Below are 23,825 nucleotides of genomic sequence, written 5' to 3'. Positions count from 1 at the left end.
TATTATGGAAAGACTTAAAACGTCAATTTGCCATTGTGGAAGGACGTGCTCTTCACTGCCTGCACAAGCCTGGCAGAAAAGCTTTCAGCAGGAGTTTAAAATGTTGAAGCAGAAGGCATCTGCCGAATGTCTAGTGGCAGAGCATTCCACAGGACAGGGCCAAAGACACCGAAGGCTCAGTTTCTCGCTGCTGTCAAGCAAGCCTCGCCAACTGAGGGAATGACCGAATGCTCCTGCTGATGATCTCAGGCAGGGATGTCCAACAGGTCGACCGCGATCTACTAGTAGATCCTCAGGAGGTTTTCATAGATCGCGGTCGATCGCTGGCTCCCTTTCCTTAGCGGTGAGCGACTTTCCCCCTTAAAATGCTGAACAACTTTGCCTTGAACCCACCCCCCTGAAAATGGGACTTTCCTCCCTAAAAAAACCTCAGCAACTTTGACCTGAAACCCCCCCCCCAAAAAAAGGGGTAGATCACAGCCAGTTTTTTATTCTGTGAGTAGATCGCAGTCTCTTAGGAGTTGGCCGTCCCTGATCTCAGAGGTCAAGCTGGGATAGAAGGGCTCAGGCCACCCCTGGACCTTAGCTGGTAAAGGTTTGGAAATTAATACAGTGGTACCTTGGTTCTCAAACTTAATCCGTTCCGGAAGTCCGTTCCAAAACCAAAGCATTCCAAAACCAAGGTGCGCTTTCCCAAAGAAAGTAATGCAAAATGGATTAAACCATTCCAGATTTTTAAAAACAACCCCTAAAAGAGCAATTTAACATGAATTTTACTATCTAACGAGACCATTTCTCCATAAAATGAAAGCAATAAACAAAATACTTCAGTCAAACAATCAATCAATGAGTAACTGGACTGGGTTCCACGCAGTCACAAAAACAAAAAAGCTGCAAAAATGAAAAGGCAAAATAGCAAAAACAGACAGACCTCAGCGTAACACTCAAAACGGAAGTGTGGCACTCAAATCGGAAGCGTAATAGTCAAAATGGAGCACATTCAAGCTTCCGAAAAAGGTTCGCAAAGTGGAACAATTACTTCCGGGTTTGCAGTGTTTGGGTTCCAAGTTGTTTGAGTACCAAGGCGTTTGAGAACCAAGGTACCACTGTACAAAAACCTTGAAGCCAGCTCAGTATTGAGGTAACATATTTAGCTGTGTTTTTATATATACAATGTAATTTTATTGAATTTCCAACTTCAAATTTAATAGTCACATTGTTTCATGACTTCCCACGCAAACCTCCGCAGTGTTTTCATTCTTAGGAAACATATTTAGGAAGCAAAGCTAAAAACCTTTTGAAATTGCCAACCTGCATATTTATTTGCAATAGACATTAGCACAGATTCACTGTTGCTTTTGTGGAAGCTTTCCTGTAGGAAAACAAAGCGCTGGGAAAGTTCGCTGCCCCCACCCCTGTTTATGAGACTTCGGGACGACCAACAACTCCTTGTGGGCTTAGCTGCAAAGCTGGATGTTTTCCCTGCCTCAGTTTGCTTCACCCTCTTCTCAGCATCTTCTTGGCATGGGGAAGGAGGTCGCCTGACGCACCCTTTCGCTATCCCACATTCCTGAGCACAGAGGAGGCCGCTCCCATAAAGAAACCATTTCTCCAGCTCAGGAGGACTACGAGTCTCCGCTCTCTCCTTTACAATCACATGCACAGAATTCCCCCAAAAAACTCCCTGCCAGATCACAGCAGATGGGGGGGGGGGGAATTCTGCTGATCAAGCTCACTGATCAAGAAGCAGCACTCACAATTCACCAGGCGCATTTTGCACTGGGCTACCAGCCACTTGGGAAGTGGGTGGCGCTGTGGGTTAAACCACAGAGCCTAGGACTTGCCGATCAGAAGGTCGGCAGTTCGAATCCCCGCAATGGGGTGAGCTCCCATTGCTCGGTCCCTGCTCCTGCCAACCTAGCAGTTCGGAAGCACGTCAAAGTGCTAGTAGATAAATAGGTACTGCTCTGGCAGGAAGGTAAACGGCATTTCCATGCACTGCTCTGGTTCGCCAGAAGTGGCTTAGTCATGCTGTCCAAATGACCCGGAAGCTGTACGCCGGCTCCCTCGGCCAATAAAGCGAGATGAGCGCCGCAACCCCAGAGTCGGCCACGATTGGACCTAATGGTCAGGGGTCCCTTTACCTTTACCGGCCACTTGTGACCAAGTGAAGATGCCCAATGGCCAGGATGGCACCTGGCGTCTCCTCCATCTGGAGGTGCATACCTGGGGACCGTTGGATCTGGGCTGTATTCACACATGAGCAACACATCCTGTAGAATTCTATACATTATCTTTTACCTGCACAGTTAGAATAAGGTTACCAGACGTCCCCGTTTCCCGGGGACAGTCCCCGGATTTACAAACCAGTCCCCTGACAAAATCCTATCATTCCTACTGAAGTTGAAAAGTGTCGCCGGATTCATTGAAAAAAAAATCTGGTACCCTTAAGTTAGAATGAATTTCAGAAAACCAAAAAGCCGCACTGAAAAATACGACTTCCGAGCTGTCTGGCCCAAAATGGCAACTAGGCTTTCCATTTTGGCAGCTGCAACCCTGGTTTAAGGACCTATTTGGCACCTATCTTATATATCTGAGTTTCTAACACTGCCAAGAAGGGAGAACTAGGACTCAGGTAGCTGATGCGGGGCCTTGCATATGTTCTGGACTCCCAGCAGCCCCGGGAACTAGCGTGGCCAAGGATCCAGGGGTGGTGTAGTGGTTTGAGTGCTGGACTAGGACCTGGGAGACTAGGGTTTTAAATCTCCGCTCTGCCATGAAGCCCACTGGGCATGACCTAGGGCCAGCCACTGTCTTTTCTCAGCCTAATCTAGCTCGCAGGGTTGTTGCGGAGATTAAATGAGGGAGGGGGGAGAACCATGAAAGCTGCCTTGAGCTCCATGGATAAAAAGGTGGGATATTAATACAATCAATCAATCCTCAGGGATGGCAAGGGAAGATGCAGTCTAGGAAGATCTAGATGGCATCTGGAAGATACCTATAGCTGTAGCTGCTTTCAGGGAGAAAGGAGCGGGTGATATTCTGGGCTCATTCCTCTCCAGGTTTGTGGCAACCCCCACCTTCCACAGCATAGCAAAAGAAAAGGGGATTGGAGGAGCTGGGTCTCATTTCTCCAAGTCACCAGACACAGTCTCTTCTTAGGGAAGGTCCGCAGCTCAGCTTCCAATGTCCCTACAAAATCAGCCTTTAATTCACGAGGAGTAGAATCCGGCTTCATTTTTAGGTGAAGAGCCACAGCTCAGTGGCAGACCATCTGCTTCGCATGAGGAGGTGGCACCCACATTCAGTCCCTGCTGGCTTGGACACCTGCTTGAAATCCTGGAGAGCGGCTGCCTGCTCGTGTAGGCAACACTGAGCTAGACATACCCATGGGTCCGAGTCAGCAGAAAGAAACTCTCTACGCTCCTTTCAATCAGCTTTTTTACTCAGAACCACGAGAACCGAGATCTTAAGGCGTGTTCCTGGACTTTCTGGTCCCTGTCAGGGACTCAAGGTCTCAAGTAGCCCCAGTGAAAGCTGTAAACTCAGGGGCAGAGGACCTACCTTCAACGAAATGGGTCGCAGGCTCAATCCCCACGGACATCGCCAGGTAGTAATGGGGGCGGCACCCTGCCCCAAACCTTGGAGAGCCACCTCAGAAAACGTGGAGTTAGACAGGCCAACGATCCAACCCGGTGGGAAAGCAGCTTCGTACGTTCTCATCTTCCTACTACCAGAAAATTAATATTGCGGCTCGAGGCTCACGGAAACCAAATACAGCAGGAACTTGAAACGCGAATACGGTGAGACAGAACGCCAAACTGAAGGCAGCTACCAACATCCTGGCATGGAAGTCTTAGAGGTTTTTTTTAAAAAAAACCCAGCTCAGGTGTTGCCAGGAGGAGGACAGAAGCTTGGCAGCTCAACCCTATATAGCCTGTTGCGGCAAGAGGAAGGTCTGTTGGGTTCAATGGGGCTTCCTCCCTCAGCGCCAGAATCACATGGTAGGCAGCGTGGAAAGATTGCAAGAGTTTTGCTTCGAAAAGGAGGGGGGGAGGGAGAGAGGATGACGACATTCAAGGAAGTACCGTATGTTCCAAACAACACATTCAACAGACAGACAGCCACGTGTTTCAGCCATTTGTAAACACCAGTTCATTCATGCTTATTTGCTCACCTCCGCATGGAGGTTCTTCACGGAATGAATTTAATCTGCTCCGTGCAAACTCTTTTACACACACCCCTCTTTGAGTTACCGAAAGTCTTCTCTTCGCATAGTGCCTCTTCTTGCACCCTTGAAGGTTAGGACCCAAACCAACGGATTCAGCTGGCAAAGTTTCTCAGTTCTTTTGATGGTGAAACAAACTACCCGGAAAGGTAGCAGACTCTCCTTTCTGGAAGCTTTTAAAACAGAGATTTAAATCCTTTTGGGGATTTGTTAGCTGTGATTCCTGTATCGTCATGGCTTGGACTAGATGACCTTTGAGGTACCTTCCAACTCTAGGATTCTACGGTTCTTCTACTCCTTGGCGACCATCACTGGATCGTGAAGGATGATTGGATGTGCATAGTGAAAGGCCATGTGCTATGGCTTGCGACATCACCTTTACTGATCACCTGACCGATATGACTCCTTTAGCGACTCTGACCATCGGGCCTCCTGAATCCACTTTATGCTTTTATTGCAAGGTTGAAGCCATTTTTTAAGCCATACAACCAATAATGGGGTAAAGCTGCTCCAGCTGGTATGAGCCCCGATAGCAACACGCAACACAATACGATCATCTTTATTGTCATTGTCCCATACATAACAACGAAATTGAAAATCAACATCAGACATTCAGAAACCAACAAGCCTGCTATCCCAGCCTGGTTAGCCCCCTAAAAATCCTGATTGTTGTTGTTGTTGTTTAGTCGTTTAGTCGTGTCCGACTCTTCGTGACCCCCTGGACCAGAGCACACCAGGCACTCCTGTCTTCCACTGCCTCCGGCAGTTTGGTCAAACTCATGCTGGTAGCTTTGAGAACACTGTCCAACCATCTCGTCCTCTGCCGTCCCCTCCATCTTTCCCAACATCAGGGTCTTTTCCAGGGAGTCTTCTCTTCTCATGAGGTGGCCAAAGTCTTGGAGCCTCAGCTTCAGGATCTGTCCTTCCAGTGAGCACTCAGGGCTGATTTCCTTAAGAATGAATCGTTTTGATCTTCTTGCAGTCCATGGGACTCTCAAGAGTCTTCTCCAGCACCAAAATTCAAAAGCATCCATTCTTTGCCAATCAGCCTTCTTTATGGTCCAGCTCTCACTTCCATATCTTACTACTGGGAAAACCATAGCTTTACCTATAAGGACTTTTGTCGGCAAGGTGATGTCTCTGCTTTTTAAGATGCTGTCTAGGTTTGTCATTGCTTTTCTCTGATACCCCATAAAAACTCTGATACCCCATAATTAAATACGATAGACTCCCACAGAGACACAGTTAAACTATGGAACTCCTTCCATCAGGAGGCAGTGATAGCCACCAAGTAGGATGGCTTTAAAACAGGATTAGGCAAATTCACGGAGGAGATGGCTACTAAACACCAGGTGCTGTAAACCGCAGGAGGGGAAAGCGCTCTTATGCTCGGACGCTACTTGCTGGTTTCTTGGAAGAGGCCTCTGGTTGGCCACTATGAGAACAGGATGCTGGACTCGGTGGGTCTTTGGCCTGATCCAGCAGGCACTTCTTACGTCCCAGGCCCACATAGTAGAAGAGAAGCTGTCAGTCTACCTGCCTGCCAACACTTTGCCAAAGCACTGAAGCCCTGGCTCTGTCCCCAAGGATGCTGCAGGCTGATACCAGCCCTGGAAAATTGCACAACATATATACAGTACATATATTTATTATTAAACAGAAAAAGGCAGAGATTCCACTGGTGGGCAGTGGCAGTAACTTCAACTGCTCTTTTAAACCTCCATCACTCTTTCCCCTGGGCTTGCCTTAATGCGGTATATTGTTTTAACTGAACTGCTGAATTAAGTTCCTTGCAATTGCCAATCTTACTCATCAGTAAAAGCGCATTGACGGACACTCAACCTGGCCTGAAAAAGACTGATGGGGCAGGCTCCCTGAGCCACTGAATACAATATTCAACTACCACACACATACACACACAGGTATACCTCAGCAGCACAACCACAGACATATTGGTGCTTATAAGCCATCCTCTTGGCGACTGAACAGTCCATCAAGTGAATTAAAACACAAACCAAATCAAACATCAGTAAAATCCCTGATGAAATACCTGGCAAACCTTCCTAACTACAAGTGCCAAAGTCGTTTAAAGCACATCCAGGAAGGACGCTTTTCAGTCTCGGTAACAGCCGAAGCTTCCTGTAGTTGCTATATGGGGAGGACAGGAAGTTGTTTTGTATTTTTTAATGAATTGCAGGTGCTTTTGGATCAATGTTCCAATACTATAATGTGCTTATCTGGAGAGCAAATGTGGTGTAGTAGGAGCAGTCATACCTCGGGTTGAAGTAGCTTCAGGATGTGTATTTTCGGGTTGTGCGCTGCGGCAACCCGGAATTAACGCAGCGCGTTACTACCAGGTTTCGCCGCTCGCACATGCGCAGATGGTCAAAATGACGTCATGCGCATGCTTGGAAGCGGCGAATCACGACCCGTGCACACTTCTGGATGCGAACGGGGCTCCGGAACGGATCCCATTCGCATCCAGGGGTACCACTGTATTGGACCTGGGTTCCAATTCCCACTCTGCCATGAAGCTCAGAGCGGCCTTTGGCCAGCCATTCACTCCAGGCATAGCAACTCAGATATATAATCTAATCACCAAATGGCACCTTAAACCTAAGTTGCGGTCACCACAATGGAATGCCTAGGCACCGTTCCCCCCCCCATGGTATTATTATTCTTGTTCCTATACTGTTTTATATTTCAAATAACAAATCTCAAAGCAATTTACAACACATTCAAAAAATCAAATAAAACAATCCAGAATAAAACTAACTCAAGTTTCAAAGAAAATATTTCAGATCCTTCTGTGACATTTTGCTTTTCCCAGTTGCCAACCTGGAATCCAGAGATCGCCATGTGGCCACAACTGGGCCCGCACCAGTTGCAAAATGCACCTGCCTGATTTCAAACGCTCCTCACTCTCAACCTAACCTACCCCATAGGGTTATTGTGAGGATAAAATAGGGTGGGGAGGAGAATTTTGCTAGCTTGAGCTTGCTGGAGGAAAGGTGCAATAATATCAATAAAATATATGTATGTTTATAAATATGGAGACCCATCCATAACAAGTGACTGCCAGATCTAACAAACAATAAATAAGTAAATAACCCCACATTTTTTAATCAGGGATAGAAGCAAGTAAAGGTAAAGGGACCCCTGACCATTAGGTCCAGTCGTGGCTGACTCTGGGGTTGCGGCGCTCATCTCGCTTTATTGGCCGAGGGAGCCGGCGTACAGCTTCCAGGTCATGTGGCCAGCATGACTAAGCCGCTTCTGGCGAACCAGAGCAGCGCACGGAAACGCCGTTTATCTTCCCGCTGGAGCGGTACCTATTTATCTACTTGCACTTTGACGTGCTTTCGAACTGTTAGGTTGGCAGGAACTGGGACCGAGCAATGGGAGCTCACCCCGTCGCGGGGATTCGAACTGCCGACCTTCTGATCGGCAAGTCCTAGGCTCTGTGGTTTAACCCACAGCGCCACCCGCATCCCTAGAAGCAAGTACCCTGACAGAAAAATCAGGTTCCATAAAGGGACCCTGAGCAGAGCCTACCCAATGGAGCTAAGAGGAAGGGTGGTAGCTCAGTGGCAGGGCACTTGCTTGGCATGCAGAAGGCACCAGGGCTCAGTTCCTGAAGACACCTCCGAGTAGGACTGGGGACGCCCGCGCTATCAGAAATGCCGCAAAACCATTGCCTCTCAGCATAGTAGGAAATACGAAGCTAGATGGTCCAAAAGTGTGGCTCAGTATAAAGGAAGCTTCCTCTGGTCCCCTAGAAATAGCGCTTTTAGTTCTCATGGTTTTGTATAAAGGGCTCATTTAAACAGAAAGGCCTGTGACTCAGTGGCAGAACACCTGTGTCACACACGGGAGGCCTCTGCCAACCAGTGTAGACAGTACTGAGCTAGGTGGACCAATGGAGGAGTCGTCCACCACCTTCTGGCGAACAGCTCTTACCGTTCAGAAGTGCTTCCTAATGTTCAGCTGGAATCTCCTTTCTCGATAAGTCCATCAGTTCGGGCCCTACCCTCTTGGGACAATCTAGCCCTGATATGCAGCAGAGGAGCTGCTGGTTCTCTGGAGCTAAGGTCACAGGCTTTGTTTCGCACAGGGACGTCCCTCGCGGAGGAACAGGGCTTGGCTGTGGCAGGCACTTACCTGCCGAAGGCACAGAAATCTTGCCAGCCAAGCCCTGAGATTGCATCACTCCAGGTTAGTCACATCCATCAGAATCAAAGTCCATGGACTTATCGCAGCAGAAGGTGAGGATGCATTCCCTGCCAGTGGGGAGCTTTTAAGAAATGTCATCCAGCACCTAGGAAGGCCCAGCCATCTCATTGTGAAGATGCTTAAATTACAGTGGTACCTCGGGTTACAGATGCTTCAGGTTACAGACTCCGCTAACCGATAAATAGTACCTCGGGTTAAGAACTTTGCTTCAGGATGAGAACAGAAATCGTTCGGCGGCAGCAATGGGAGGCCCCATTAGCTAAAGTGGTACCTCAGGTTAAGAACAGTTTCAGGTTAAGAATGGACCTCCAGAACGAATTAAGTTCTTAATCCGAGGTACCACTGTACTGCTGCTGGAAATTGTGGGGGAGACAGAGAAGCATGAAGCTATTCCTGCTCCAGGTCGCACAGTATGCTGAAACATACAAAGCAGACTTATACAGATCTACCTCAATACTGTCTGCACGGGTTGGCAGCAGCTCTCAAGGGTTTCAGGCAAGGGGACACTCCCAGACCTAAGTGGGATTGAACCAGGACCTTCTGTTTGCAAACGGGCACTCAGCCACTGAACTCTGGACCTTCCCTTTAAAATAATAGTCAAGATTCCAGTCCTCATGGTTGTGAATGAAAAGCTGGCATAAACAGACTGCCTTATATCAGTCAGACCCTTGGCCCATCTAGTTCAGTATTGTCTACACTGACCGGCAGCTGCTCTACAGTAACTTTACCATTGATCTTCAGCCCTTCCCCACCCAGTCCTGCGAGAGGCCACGTTCTGCACATCAGCAGAACCGGAACAAATGCATCTCCTGCATAAACCTGCTCAACTGCGGACATTTTTTTAAAAAATTGAATGCCCAAGGGAGACAATTGCCCAAATGCAGCAGCTAGCCAAGGTCACAGAGAAGAGCTGGCAAAAAACAAACAAACACCTGGCCTTTGCAAGAAGCCAAATCAAAACCCACAGGGAACAAGACCCTACTTGCCCGCACATCACCCCAAAACACGAGCATACTTCAAGACCCTGCAACCTGGGGAACAGCCAGCCAAACCATGCCTGCAAAAGCATCTCTGAGGGCCAAATTATCCTCCTTCCTAGGGCCACATGATGGTGGTGGGTGGTGAGACACAAAAGTGGGTGGAGCAGTGAATGTGAATTTTACCTTTGTCTGCAGGAACTCATACACACCTCTCTATATGCCATCCCAGCAGTCAAAAAAGCGCTATCAAGAGTATAAGCCAGGTAAAAAAACTGGGGTGTGTCCATGGAGGGTATGTAAGACCTGGAGAGTTACAAAGGCAATAAGGAGGCCTAGAGGGTTGCACTGCCTGAGACTCCCCGCCCCTGGTTTTCCTGCACTTCCCCATATTATATTCACAACAACCCAGCGCAGCCGGTTAGGCAGAGGGAGACCATAACTGGTCAAAGGTGAGTTTCCTGGCTGGCTGGAGATTTGAACCCCAGTCTCCCAGGACCAACACTTTAGCAACTGGCACAGTGACATTCACCTCTGCAAGCGTGCACCCAGTCAGGAACAGCTGTGGGTTCAGAAAATGTTTTCTACCTCGGCGACCGGCACCTTCCTTCTGACATTTTCACTTGCGTAGGGATTCACATCTCAAACGCAGGAAAGTAAGGTTGGAACCAACGTTTAAGGAATGGTAACAACTAGATCCAGACACACACACACACACACACACACACACACACACAGTGTAGATCTGGCACGTGAGCCTTTTACCACTACAGTGGTACCTCGAGTTACAGACACTTCAGGTTAAAGACTCCACTAACCCAGAAATAGTACCTCGGGTTAAGAACTTTGCTTCAGGATAAGAACAGAAATCACGCAGCAGCGGCATGGTGGCAGCAGGAGGCTGCATCAGCTAAAGTGGTGCTTCAGGTTAAGAACAGTTTCAGGTTAAGAACGGACCTTCGGAACGAATTAAGTTCTTAACCCGAGGTACCACTGTACAATGCTAAATTGCAAGCAGCATCTAGAAAGGAGCTCATGCACCACACCAAAGGTGCGTTCAGGAAAGGACCATGTTGTGTAACTCCCCATGGCTGGAAGCATAAGAGCATAAGAGCCCTGGTGCTGGATCAGGCCAATGGGGTTCATCTAGCCCAGCATCCTGTTCTCACAGTGGCCAAACAGATGCTTCTTCCAGGAAACCAGTACAAGAGTCCTCTAGTTTCCAGCCACTGATATTCAGAAGCATTGCGGCCTCTGGCCGTGGAGACAAGAGCACAGCCATCGTGGCTAGAAGCCATCAGTAGCCCTCTCCCCCTCCATGAAATTTGCCCAATCCACCTTTGAAGCCATCCAAGTTGGTGGCCATCACTGCTTCCTGTGGGAGGGAGTTCCAGAGTTTAACTATGCTGTGCATGATTAAGTCCTTTCTTTTATCTGCCCTGAATCTCCCAGCATTCAGCTTCATTGGATGTCCAGAAGTTATAGTGCTATAATGGAGGGAAACGTTTCTCTTTCCACTTTAGATGCAACAGATAGGGAAGAACAAAGGGAGCGGCCATATACAGAGTCAGACCCTTGGTCCATCGAGCTCCGCATTTGGCAGACGCTCCCCGGGGTTTTGAAATAATAATAATAATAATAATAATTTATTATTTATACCCCACCCATCTGGCTGGGTTTCTCCAGCCACTCTGGGCAGCTTCCAACGGAATATTAAAATACAATGACTTATTAAACATTAAAAGCTACCCTAAACAGGGCTTCCTCCAGATATCTTCTAAAAGTCTGATAGTTGTTCTTCTCTTTGACATCTGGTGGGAGGGCGTTCCACATAGCAGGTGCCACTACCGAGAAGGCCCTCTGCCTGGTTCCCTGTAACTTGGCTTCTCGCAGGGAGGGAACTGCCAGAAGGCCCTCGGCGCTGGACCTCAGTGTCCGGGCAGAACAATGGGGGTGGAGACGCTCCTTCAGGCATACTGGACCGAAGCAGTTTAGGGCTTTCAAGATCAGCACCAATACTTTGAATTGTGCTCGGAAATGTACTGGGAGCCAGTGTAGGTTCTCTCACCAAATGAGGCCTCTCACCAAGCTCTACCTGGAGATGCCCAGGATTGAATGCTGGAAGATTCAGGACAGATAGAAGGAAGTCCTCCTTCATGCAGCAGAGTTTTAAACTACAGAATTGCTCCCACAGGAGGCAGTGATGGCCACTAACTTGTACGGACAAATTGGCGGAGGACAGAGTCATCAATGGCTACTACCCACACTGTGACTTTGCTCTGCCTCCGTAGGTGGAGAAAGCAGTGCTTCTGAATACCAATTGCTGGAAGCCGCCAGAGGGGAGAGGGCTCTTGGGCTCAGTCCTGACTTTGGGTATTTTGCACAGGCATCTGGTGGCCCCTGTGAGAACAGGATGCTGGACTAGATCGGCCCCCTTTGGCCTGATCCAGCAAGCTGTTCTTATGTTTAACCTGCAACATTCTGCATGCAAAGCCGATGCTCTACTATCAAGTTGTGGTCCTTAAAATGCACGTCCCTCCTCCAAGCTCAGAGATGGGACTTCCCCCAGGCTTTCCGTAGCTCGGGGGCGGGGCGATTTGATCAGGCTGCTCTCCGCTATCCAAAACCCGGCATTCCAGGCACCAGATAACAGAGACGGCACTTGCTAATAATGTACAAAGCACACCAGTGGCGAGTTAGTGCAGAGGAGCAAAGACACCAGGCCAGGAATGCCTTAACGTGGGCTCCGGCTACCCCTATCAATTACAAATATGAGGGTATGACACAGGCCCTCTGTCATTAGCAACTGCTAACATTTCTGTTTGCGCTGCAATTTCCAAGTCAACAGGTCTGGCCCGGGATCACAAAAACATCTGATGCGCATTCCCGGCGCTTACAGTTACAGAGCAGCTTGATAAATATTAACTTAGCGCTAGTCCGGCGTCACGAGAACAATTGCAATGGCTTTTTTTATATCTTTTATCGCACACCGTCGGGAAAAAGGTGTCGCTGAACCAGGAGCAGAAAACCCACCCGCCCACGAACACTCTCTTGTCAGACCTCGGCTAAAATGCAATCCTGAAAGAGGGGAACGGGGAGGCACCTCCCCATCGCAGCCTCCCTTCTCATCATCACAGTGGGCCGGTCTGAAAGGGAAAGTTTTCAGTGCCGCCAATTAAAGGCACAAATTAAATCTTGCATCAAAGCTCGAGGCGCCAAGCCAAGCCTTTATGAACAAGGGAAGTTAAGAAGCGCCCCAGGGGGTTGAGGACAAGTGTTTAGAGGTTACCACAACACCAGCTTCTCCAGTAAGAGTGAAAACAAAGGAGATTTGCGACCGAAGGGGTGACAAAACAGGCAAAAACAAGGATGTGTCCAGAAGAGAGGCAAAGCTGCAAGGCAGAAGGATGGTGGGAAAGTGGGGGGGGGTTGTGGGGGCAGGGGTACCCGGAAGGATCCCAAAAAGGGGCAGAGAATCAAGGCTGCAGGGTTTAAGCCAGCAGGAGGGGGAAGAGGAAGGATCTGGGGAGGGAGAGAATTTCAAGAACCAATTTTATGGAACTCCCTTCCAGTTGAGGTCAGACAGGCCCCCTTCCCTGTTGAACTTCCAAACTTTGTTTTCTTCCAGCAGGCATTTAAACTGAGCTCTCTTTTCATTATTTTAACCCATTTTTATTGACAACCACTTGGAGACCATTGTCATTAAGCGATAGATAATCAATGGTAGAAATCAATGAAAGTGACTAAGATAACAACCATGCAGGAAAGTTTTGAGAAAAGGCCACATGGCGTACGCAGACCTTGAAGGCTGCGGGACCCAATAGGTCAGCAAGGCTGGGCGGTTCTTCAAGCTAAGAAACCATGAGTTTGGGATGGGGGCTTCTAAGGTGGAAGAAGGAGAGAGAAGAGTGAGTAATGAGGGGCACAAGAAAGGGAATGAAGAGCACTGCTGGGAGAGAGGATTGGGGGAAAGCAGGAGGCTCAGGAGCTCTGGGATGAATGGGGCTGAGGATGAGGGCAAGAGGATGAGGCTTTAGGGTAGCTCATATGGGGGCGGAACAAGATCACACAGGAAGGCAGGGCTTTATGAAGTTGGGGCGGGGTTAAGGAAGCCTGAAGGTTCTAAAGGGGAGGGGCTAGGGGAGATTGAGGGCGGAGCCAGAGCAAATGGGAGGAGCCACAGAGGCTGAGAATTAACAATAAAAGTAACAATGCCCAGATTACTTTAGGGCAAGCATGTCCAAGGTCTGTTATGGGGGCCTAATTTGGCCCCTTTGGCAGTTTATTTCCTGGGATAAAACCCTAAAAAAAAAAACCCTCAACAACTTCAGTTCTAAAAAAGGTTAACAACTTTGGTCGACCCTTATGGCCCTTCACTTCATAAAATCTGGCCCTCTTTGAAAAAAGTTTGGACACCACCGCCTTAGGGAGATGGAACAGGTAGAGGAGTAGGGGAGCAAGAGAGTGGGCGGAGCAAGATAGAACCCCGCCCCCATTTTAAAGGGGAGGGGCCAAGAGAAAGATCCCGGGGTTGGCAGCTCCGAAAAAGGGAGGAGCAACGAAACCGTTCTACGAGGGGGCGTGGCCGCGAGCGATCCCGAGGGAGGGGCGGGTGGTGGGCGTGGCGAGAGCGACCGTTCCCTCGGGCGTTCCGAAGGGGAGGGGCGCCAGGTGTGGCGTGATATTGAGAGGGGGGAAGGGGGAGGGGGCCGCCGTTTCGAGCGTTCGCGGGGGGTGGGGGCCGTTCGGAAGGGGCGTGGCCAGAGCGCGCGAGAAAGTTCTGAGGGGAAGAGGGAGGGCGCTCGTCTCCCCTCGGCCGCCCTCAGTCTGAGGCGAGCGCCGCTTACCCTTGTCGTCGTCCGCCGCCGCCGCCATCCCGAGCTCCTCTCGCAGGGCCGCCGCCGGCTCTGAGGGGAAAGGTGTGGAAAGTCTTCTTTTGAGGGGACCTCGTCCCCCCCCACACACCGGCCGAGGGAGGACGAAGGGCGGAGACTCAGCCCAGGCCGCCCTACGGTCCCCTCACGGGTCTCCTCAGCCGCCGGAGACGGAAGAAAGCGCGGGCGGGGGGGATTAAACGCTGCGAAATTCAGTTACAAAATTTAAAAAGTCAGGCGGGTGTGTGGAGATATGTGCCTTTCTCTCTCTCTCTCTTTCTTTCCCTCAGTCGCTTCTCTCTCAGTCGCTTTCTGCGCGTGTGCGCCACTCCGGAGCGTCCCGCCGCTCGCGCGCCCCCCGCCTTCGCCCCGGAACCCGAGCGCGTAGGCTGCGTTTTCCGCCCGGAGGCGTTTAAAGCGGGGACGGCGGCGGCTTCCTTTCCCTTTCGCTCCCCCGCCCTCAGCCGGTCGCCGTTGTTAGAGCGAGCCAATGGGCGGACTGGGCTGGGAAGGGGGCCACGCCCACCGAGGGGAGATGTTCACGTGTCCCCCTAGGCCACGCCCACACGGAGGGGAGGGATAGGAGGGAGTCGCTTCGGCCTCGTCACTTTCCCCCTCCTGCGGCTTAAAAAAAATAATGCATTATTATTCTTTTTCTCTGATGGCTTGACCGGAAAGCGACTGATTAAAAAAACCTGACATTTTACAGATATTATTACTACTGTTCTATGAGGGCTTATCCCTTTAAAAAAATGCCAAATTATTGAGGGCTTTGCCATGAAAAGCGCCTAGTAAAATTATTAAATTTTGAGGGCTTGGTTGGCTCTGAAATGTCACCAATAAATAAGTGTTTAAATATATATATATATATATACACACACACACATACATATATACACACACACACCGTATTTTTCCGTCTATATGACTTCCCCATGTATAAGATGCCCCCTATTTATGGGGACTCAGATTTAAGAAAATGTGGGGAGATATATCCATGTATAAGATACCCCCTAATTTTTGACATTATTTTTTAGGGGGGGGAAACCTAGTCTTATACATGGAATATACATGGAATAATATATATACATTATTACTGTTCTATAGTTGAGGGTTTGGCTGTGAAAATAATAAATTATAAATAAATGACATAATGTAAATAACATATTTCTTTAATATTTTCATTATACTTCCAGTGCAAAATCAAAGAAGAGCCTTGTGGCATCTTAGACCCACGCAATGTTGTTAACGGCCATCAGATTCCGTGGAATGGCATCTGTTCCGTCAGAGGTAGGGAATGTTAACCTGCGTGGGCAGCTGTGTATTGTAGAAGCGTGGGTGTAGAGAGAGTGAGAGAACAGTCAATAAAATGCAAAAGAACCTGACAGTCCATGACATGTCAGTCAAAGCCTTCCCCAACCTGGTGCCCTCCAGATGTTGTTGGACTCTTAACTCTCATCACCACTGACTCAATCCTGGCTGGGCTGGTGGGAGTCCCAACAAAGTACACGGGGCACCAGGTTGACAAATTAGCCCAGGGGACAGCAAACTTTTTCAGCAGGGGGCCGGTCCACTGTCCCTCAGACCTTGTTGGGGGCCGGACTATATTGGGGGGGGGATTAACAAATTCCTATGCTCCACAAATAACCCAGAGGTGCATTTTAAATAAAAGGACACATTCTACTCATGTAAAAACACCAGGCAGGCCCCACAAATTACCCAGAGATGCATTTTAAATAAAAGGACACATTCTACTCATGTAAAAACACCAGGCAGGCCCCACAAATAACCCAGAGATACATTTTAAATAAAAGGACACATTCTACTCATGTAAAAACACCAGGCAGGCCCCACAAATAACCCAGAGATGCTTTTTAAATAAAAGGACACATTCTACTCATGTAAAAACACCAGGCAGGCCCCACAAATAACCCAGAGGTGCATTTTAAATAAAAGGACACATTCTACTCATGTAAAAACACCAGGCAGGCCCCACAAATAACCCAGAGATGCATTTTAAATAAAAGGACACATTCTACTCAGGTAAAAACACCAGGCAGGCCCCACAAATAACCCAGAGATGCTTTTTAAATAAAAGGACACATTCTACTCAGGTAAAAACACCAGGCAGGCCCCACAAATAACCCAGAGATGCTTTTTAAATAAAAGGACACATTCTACTCATGTAAAAACACCAGGCAGGCCCCACAAATAACCCAGAGGTGCATTTTAAATAAAAGGACACATTCTACTCATGTAAAAACACCAGGCAGGCCCCACAAATAACCCAGAGATGCATTTTAAATAAAAGGACACATTCTACTCATGTAAAAACACCAGGCAGGCCCCACAAATTACCCAGAGATGCATTTTAAATAAAAGGACACATTCTACTCATGTAAAAACACCAGGCAGGCCCCACAAATAACCCAGAGATACATTTTAAATAAAAGGACACATTCTACTCATGTAAAAACACCAGGCAGGCCCCACAAATAACCCAGAGATGCTTTTTAAATAAAAGGACACATTCTACTCATGTAAAAACACCAGGCAGGCCCCACAAATAACCCAGAGGTGCATTTTAAATAAAAGGACACATTCTACTCATGTAAAAACACCAGGCAGGCCCCACAAATAACCCAGAGATGCATTTTAAATAAAAGGACACATTCTACTCAGGTAAAAACACCAGGCAGGCCCCACAAATAACCCAGAGATGCATTTTAAATAAAAGGACACATTCTACTCATGTAAAAACATGCTGATTCCCGGTCCGTCTGAGGCCGGATTTAGAAGGTGATTGGGCTGGATCCAGCCCCCAGGCCTTAGTTTGCCTACCCATGAATTAGCCCAATAACCATTCACTCTGAATTTTGCGTTTCCTTGCCACTATTTCTGCTGCTGAACTCCCACCTTCCCTCAGATCCAGTCAGTATAGTCAGTGGATAGGAATGACAATGAAATTGAGAGTCCAGCGACATCTTGAGGGGCCACAAAGTGTTCCCCATCCCATCCCTGGCAGAGGGATTTCGCCAACCCTCTGATTAACCAAAGCAGCCTTATACCATCATAAATTTGTTACAGTGCAATCCTATGCCAGTTTGATCAGCTGTAACAGCATCATCATCATCAACAACACATATCCCCCTCTTCCGAAGGAACCCAGGGCAGCAGGCAGACAGACGGGTGATACAAACATCCGAAAGCATCTTTTAAAACAATTCCAGTACAGATGCAAGACTGGGAAATATCTCTGCTTAAAAGGCTTGCTGGAAAAGGGAGATCTTCAGTTGGTGCCAAAATGACAAAGAGGTGGTGCCTTAAGTTCAAGGTGAGGCGTACTCACAGGTAAGCTTGGACCCTAGTCTTTGAAGCACTGCAAGACTAATTTTGCTGTGAACGGCAAAGCAATGCATGCAATATCTCTTTTTCATGTTATCTCCATAGCGGTACAGCTAACAGTGTATGGAACGCAAGGATATAGGCTGGACCCAGTGGTGCAAATTCCAAACCCAGCAATGCAGACTACACCTCCATTTAGTTTTTTGAGATACCCTGATTCTCGTCAGAGGGCTAGGTTGCAAGCTGGCTAATGCTGGTGTTACACTGCTGTGTAGTGGTTAGAGTGTTGGACTAGGACCTGGGAGACCCAGGTTCAAATCTCCACTCGCCCATGAAGGTGACTGAGTGACCTTGGGCCAGTCACAGCCTCTCAGCCTAGCATACCTCACAAAGTTATTAGAATAAAATGGGGAGGAGGGGTACATGAGCCAGCTTGAGTTCGCTTATGCAATAAATAACAGATTAAAAATAACAATAACAATTAAAAAATTGATAAATGGTTTTCTTCTTCAATAAGCCTAACAAGCTCTTGGTGTCTGGGTCAGCCTTTATCCTGGAAGCCTCATGCCCAAGAATGTTAGGTGGAGTCTATCTCAAAGCTAAATTTAATATCCTGTGACTTTAGGGTACTTAGTGTGGAACTATCTCCTTGAGTTGACATGACAAAAATTGGCAGTGTGGACTTCTTGATGTTTTTAGCAATAGCTAATAGCTTGCTTACTTTTTGGTAGCAAGCCTCTCACCCAACACCCCATAAAGTATTTTTCAAGCTTCTTTTTATGACTTGGGGCTTTTCTTTCCCCCCAGCTTTACATTCAATTCATACGTTAAACACTAAATTTAAAAGAGCCCCCTCTAGCCAAATCTCACTGTCTAGGAGGACTTTAACGCTCCAGTGCTGCCCATATTGACCTATTCCAGGGCTTATTTAAAACCAGATAATGACTGAAAACTTGGGTACCTTACAGCCATAGAGAGACATAAAAAAGGGACTTGCAAATATATGGAGCTAGGAAACAATATGCAAATAATACTCTCACTAGGAAAGAAATGCAGGTTATCAACATACATGTGCAACTTAAATCTTGCCCAGGAATGCAAAACATCATGAAATAGAAAACCCCCCACTTACTTCACTTCCAGAAAATGAACAGGCCCAGACTTTGGTGGCTCTCCAGAGAGAGATTTCCAGGACTGGGGAGTTTTGTGTTGCCGTCTCACTGTTCCCTATAAAGAATAAACTTGGACACTTTCTAGAGAATCCCTTTGACGGATCGTCAGGATTGCGATGGAACGCTGCAGAGGCAGCGGCCTCTGGTTTTATTACCCCCTCGCTCTGTCTTGAAAGGCTCGCTAGTCTTATTGACCAAGGGAATTTGCCTCTGCTGCTGTGAAATCATCAGATCCTTGTCGCTGCCAACAACAGCTGAAGCTCCGGGCTCCAGGGAACAATGGGCCTGTGGGCAGCCCTCTGGCACTTGGGCCCCCTGTAAGGAGCGGGACGGCGCGTCCCGTACGGTCCAAGGGCGGACGGGTGCTTTGCATTCTCCTGGTTGTGGGCTGCCAGGAGCGTTGACAGGCAAAGCATGCGGACTATGCACAGGGGTCAGCTTGTGGCGTTTGCGTTATCTTTTCCAAAGGCAAGGAGGATGGATGAAGCTTCTTAAAGGAAAGTCGCGGGGCCTGGAGCCAGCCATGCTGGAATTTGAGATTGCTCCTCCAGCCTCTGGGTTTGAAGCCCTACAGGGTTTGCTCAGATATGCTGGGGGCTCTTTCCTTCTTGGGGGCTCTTGAAGGCTCATGTTAGCCTCTGCGTAGTTACGTCGGTGCCCCAAATACCCAGAAAAGCAATCCTATATCTTATTTCTTTATTGCATTCCTATCCCACCTTTTCCCCCAAGGAGCTCAAGGTAGCATACATGCATGGTTCTCCCCATCCTCGTTTAATCCCCACAACAACCCTGTGAGGTAGGTTGGGTTGAGAGGCAATGGCTGGCTCAAGGTCACACCCAGTGGCTGAGAGGGGGGCATTCGAACCTTGATCTCCTAGGTCCAACTCTCTAACCACTGGCTCTCAAACAAGAGTTGCTTGGTGAGATTTGAACCAACAGCTTCCTGGTTCCCAGCTTACTCTTCTTAGACACTATGCTACACCAACTGCAAAAGTGGCTGCCAGCCGCAGTGACTATGCTCCACCTTCACTGTCAGGCAATGTCTCCCCCTCCTGCTGCCACAAGTTCCCCTCCCTGTTTGTCTCCCAGAACCAGAAGAGGCGTGAAAAAGGCAGAGGAGAGGTTGGCAGCATGCAGGCGCAGTCTCAGATTGCTTTTAAAAAACCCTGGAGAGGAGGGGACTTAGCTGTGGGGATCTTCGGTCTCAGCAACTCCTTCAGGGGGTAAGCCTTCCTGGAGATGAGTTGCTGTGCGCGTTAGGCCCTACATTCCCGTGCAGATTGTGGTTTTGCAACTCCAACTTGCACTGTGTGATTTATTGCCGGCTCCCTCCTCACAATGGGACAGTGCCCCATTTGCCCTCATGGGCTAGCCTGATGAGCTCTTTTCTCTGTTCCCGAGTCCTGCATCTTCTGTGTTGATTCTCCCAACAAGACCAGCGATGACATTTCATGCTGCGGCAACCCTTTTGCCGAAAAACACTTGGCGAGCCGCTGCAGAAGGTCAAGTGTTTTGGGGTCTCCTCCAGGAGGTCAGGATGTTTGCAGGAGAGATTCAAGCATGTTCTGGAAATGTAAGGTAAAGGTAAAGGGACCCCTGACCATTAGGTCCAGTCGTGACCGACTCTGGGGTTGCGCTCTCATCTCGCTCTATAGGCCGAGGGAGCCAGGATTTGTCCACAGACAGCTTCCGGGTCATGTGGCTAGCATGACTAATCCGCTTCTGGCAAACCAGAGCAGCGCACAGAAACGCCGTTTACCTTCCCGCCGGAGAGGTACCTATTTATCTACTTGCACTTTGACGTGCTTTCGAACTGCTAGGTTGGCAGGAGCAGGGATCGAGCAACAGGAGCTCACCCCGTCGCGGGGATTTGAACCGCCGACCTTCTGATCGGCAAGTCCTAGGCTCTGTGGTTTAACCCACAGCGCCACCCGCGTCCCTCTGGGAATGTAGGTTTGTGTAATTGAAGCAGATAAAAGCACTCTATCACCTTAGTGTAACACATTCCCAGCAGTGAGTGGAACCAGAGGCAAAAAGTTGGTGGAGCAACAGATTCTAATTTTACCTTTCTGCAGTGAGCTAGTCTCTACGCTCGAACACCCCTCTCTATCCCCCACCCAGGCAAGCAAAGGGGCATCATCAGAGTTCAGTGAAACAATTCAGCCAGACAGAAATGCTCAAGGGTGAAAAACCGGGCAGGTGGGGCTGGGGAAAGTGGGGTAGCTGGGAGGAGTCCCAAGAGAAACCTGGAAGGCCACATCCAGCTCCAGGTCCTAAGGATGGCCACTTCTGCCATATTGCCAACAGATGCACTTTAAAAAAAAGAAAGCCAGACTTTCTGGGGTTAGGAAAGTGGAGCAGAATGAAAGTGTAGGATGAATGACTAATGGGAACATCCTGCAAGCCTAACAGGGGAAGGAAAAAAACTCAGCAAAGACCAGACACAGTCTAACCACTGCGTAAGCTTTGTGCAAACAAGTCAGAATGAATGCTCAATAAGCAGATCGTCTTGAGGAGTCGTAGGGAAACCGTAGAGGAAGGTGGAAGTGTTTTGGGGGCTGGTGCTTTTGGCAGGCCTGCCCGCTCCCCCTGCGAGCAAGTGATCTCTCCCTTTCCTGCTCAGCGCCAGAGTGATAAATCCTGACTAGCCTCAGAGGGCCTCCTCTGAGCCATTATAGAAAGTCGGCAGCAGGGGGAGAAATCAATACACCCCGGGCAGACGAGGCCATTCTGCTGGCTGGTCCTCCAGCCGCGGGGATTAGATGATAAAAGCCAGGAATGCTCTGGATTCTCTGCACGCCTGAAGCCTCCCATGACATCTGTGGCGGAATCGCCCATCACGTTCGGGGTTCTGTTTTTGTGGCATTCAAAGACCGCAGCCGAAGACGCGGTGGGTTATTTTGAAGAAATATACAGTGGTACCTCGGGTTACATACGCTTCAGGTTACAGACTCCGCTAACCCAGAAATAGTGCTTCAGGTTAAGAACTTTGCTTCAGGATGAGAACAGAAATCGTGCTCCGGCAGCGTGACAGCAGCAGGAGGCCCCATTAGCTAAAGTGGTGCTTCAGGTTAAGAACAGTTTCAGGTTAAGAACGGACCTCCGGAACGAATTAAGTACTTAACCTGAGGTACCACTGTACAGACAAAACAAGGACGCTTGGATCCTCAGCTCCCTCTCCTCCAACACATAGCCCTAGGAAACTGCTTTATATTGAGTCAGAGCATGGATCCATCTAGTTCAGTACTGTCTACACTGACTGGTAGCAGAGTTTCAGGCAGGAGACATTCCCAGCCCTGCCTGGGAGATGTGGTCATGGAAGAGACACATGCCCAGTGTAAGCTGTATATTTTATCCCGCTTTAGGGCATGTGGACCATTGGTCTGGAAATAATCCAGCATGTTTGGTATCAACGCCAAACGATGCATTTACACACGTTAGTTGGCCAAGGTGCATTGTGAAGGAAGACATAACCACTGGCCACTGTTTACAATATCTATTTTATAAAGTGATCGTCTTAAAGTTGTACGTTCCACTGCACGGGTACCGCTTTCGTTTTCAAGTTTATAGGCTATTTCGACTTTCTTGGCCAGGTAAAGGCCATGTTGTTTTCGAGCACCTGGTCCTGTGTTGGTTTGGAACAACGTGGTCAGCTCACGGGCCAGCCTACATCCCTGGAGGTGTTTCCTTTCTTAAAATGAGGGGGAACTGCCAGGAGTCAAGCTTTGCCCAGATAAGAACATAAGATGAGCTCTCAGTGGCCCATAAGATGAACTCTCAGTGGCCCATAAGATGAACTCTCAGTGGCCCATATAGGCTCTCAGTGGCCCATAAGATGAGCTCTCAGTGGCCCATATAGGCTCTCAGTGGCCCATAAGATGAGCTCTCAGTGGCCCATATAGGCTCTCAGTGGCCCATAAGATGAGCTCTCAGTGGCCCATATAGTCCCGCATTCTGTTATCACAGCAGCCGCCCAGTTGGTTGTAAGAACCGCCCCAAAAAGTACCTGAGCACAAGAGTACTCTCTCCCTTCCTGCAGTCTCCAGCTATTGGTATTCAGAAGCGTGATCACTAGTAGCCATTGCATAGCCTTCCCTTCCAGGATGCTGTAACCTGACAGCCCTACTCCATTTTAAAATAATTGCAATTAATCAATGCATCATGAACATGTAAGGTGTCCTGGTTGCACTTCTCCAGGGGTGATGGGAAGGCCCATTGCTTCCCCGTATCCAGGACGTTCCTGGCACTGACCAATCCGTCCTGATCCCCAGGCTAAGCCCCCCGGAGAGCCTTCAGAGCGAACCCTCGCTCTCCGAAGGGACCTCTCTGCTTCGGTCGGCATCAGCCTCACTTCAGTGGGAGCAGGAAGCTAGGGTGGGAGCGGTCACATGGGCGCCTCAGCTGACCCGCAAAGTGAATCACCGGCTTTGTTCTCCCCCAGCCGTTGTTTATGTCCCAGACAAAAGGATTGTTTATCATTTCTGGGGACACAGAAAAGTCCAGCAATGAAAGAGAGCTCTGTGCTTCGCGAGTCCGGTCCCCTGATGAGACGGGCTTGAGTTTTGTTTCCTTGGCTTTTTATACAAAATATTAAACACCGTGGCGGGGGGGCACTTCTCCACTCTGCTGCAATGTTTGTGCAATTCGGGTGGGGTGAGAGGAAGTCTTGTTTGCAAGGCTGGTCTGCTGTTTTATACAAATCAATAGGAAACAGAGCTGTTTGCATTCTGTTTGGGCTGGAGGGGGGAAAGCAGGTACGTTGACAAGACGCTTTTCCAAAAGCACCTCAAGCAGTGGATCCCGAACTTTTTTGTCCACCATCCCCTTGGTCCCCTAAACTCACCCCCAGTGCACCCTATCCTATCCTATCCTATCCTACCCTATAAAAAGCAGTAACTCAGAAAAGCAGTTTTCACGACGCACTAAGAATTCCAAACAGTAACCATTAATTGCACACTTATTCCAGATCTAATTAAAACTACTTACAGTGGTGCCT

The 23,825-nt window shown here is 48.7% G+C and overlaps 2 protein-coding genes across 5 annotated transcripts in view; one reads left to right on the top strand and one right to left on the bottom strand.

The window, feature by feature from the left end:
* OTUD7B (OTU deubiquitinase 7B) overlaps positions 1-19,026 on the bottom strand; it is a 47,781-nt gene extending 28,755 nt beyond the window's left edge. The window contains exon 1 of one of the 2 annotated variants that reach the window (XM_053369379.1): positions 18,790-19,026. The gene's annotated coding sequence lies outside the window, so the exon portion shown is untranslated. Of the gene's footprint in view, positions 1-14,285; positions 14,388-18,789 lie in introns of those variants that run through there. The other variant, XM_053369380.1, reaches the window with a different exon arrangement.
* Positions 14,093-23,825, top strand: part of VPS45 (vacuolar protein sorting 45 homolog) — a 73,363-nt gene continuing 63,630 nt past the window's right edge. The window contains exons 1-3 of one of the 3 annotated variants that reach the window (XM_053369386.1): positions 14,093-14,109; positions 15,509-15,602; positions 17,474-17,646. In XM_053369386.1, the coding sequence (XP_053225361.1) occupies positions 17,548-17,646 (99 nt within the window). In that variant the 5' untranslated portion in view covers positions 14,093-14,109; positions 15,509-15,602; positions 17,474-17,547. Of the gene's footprint in view, positions 14,110-15,508; positions 15,603-17,473; positions 17,647-20,250; positions 20,361-23,825 lie in introns of those variants that run through there. The other 2 variants (XM_053369389.1, XM_053369388.1) reach the window with 2 other exon arrangements.

The sequence above is a fragment of the Podarcis raffonei genome, chromosome 16 (assembly GCF_027172205.1).
Source record: "Podarcis raffonei isolate rPodRaf1 chromosome 16, rPodRaf1.pri, whole genome shotgun sequence".
In the NCBI taxonomy this organism is placed as follows: domain Eukaryota; kingdom Metazoa; phylum Chordata; class Lepidosauria; order Squamata; family Lacertidae; genus Podarcis; species Podarcis raffonei.
The sequence above is the reverse complement of the archived record's forward strand: the minus strand, read 5'-3'. Positions and strand labels throughout refer to the sequence as shown.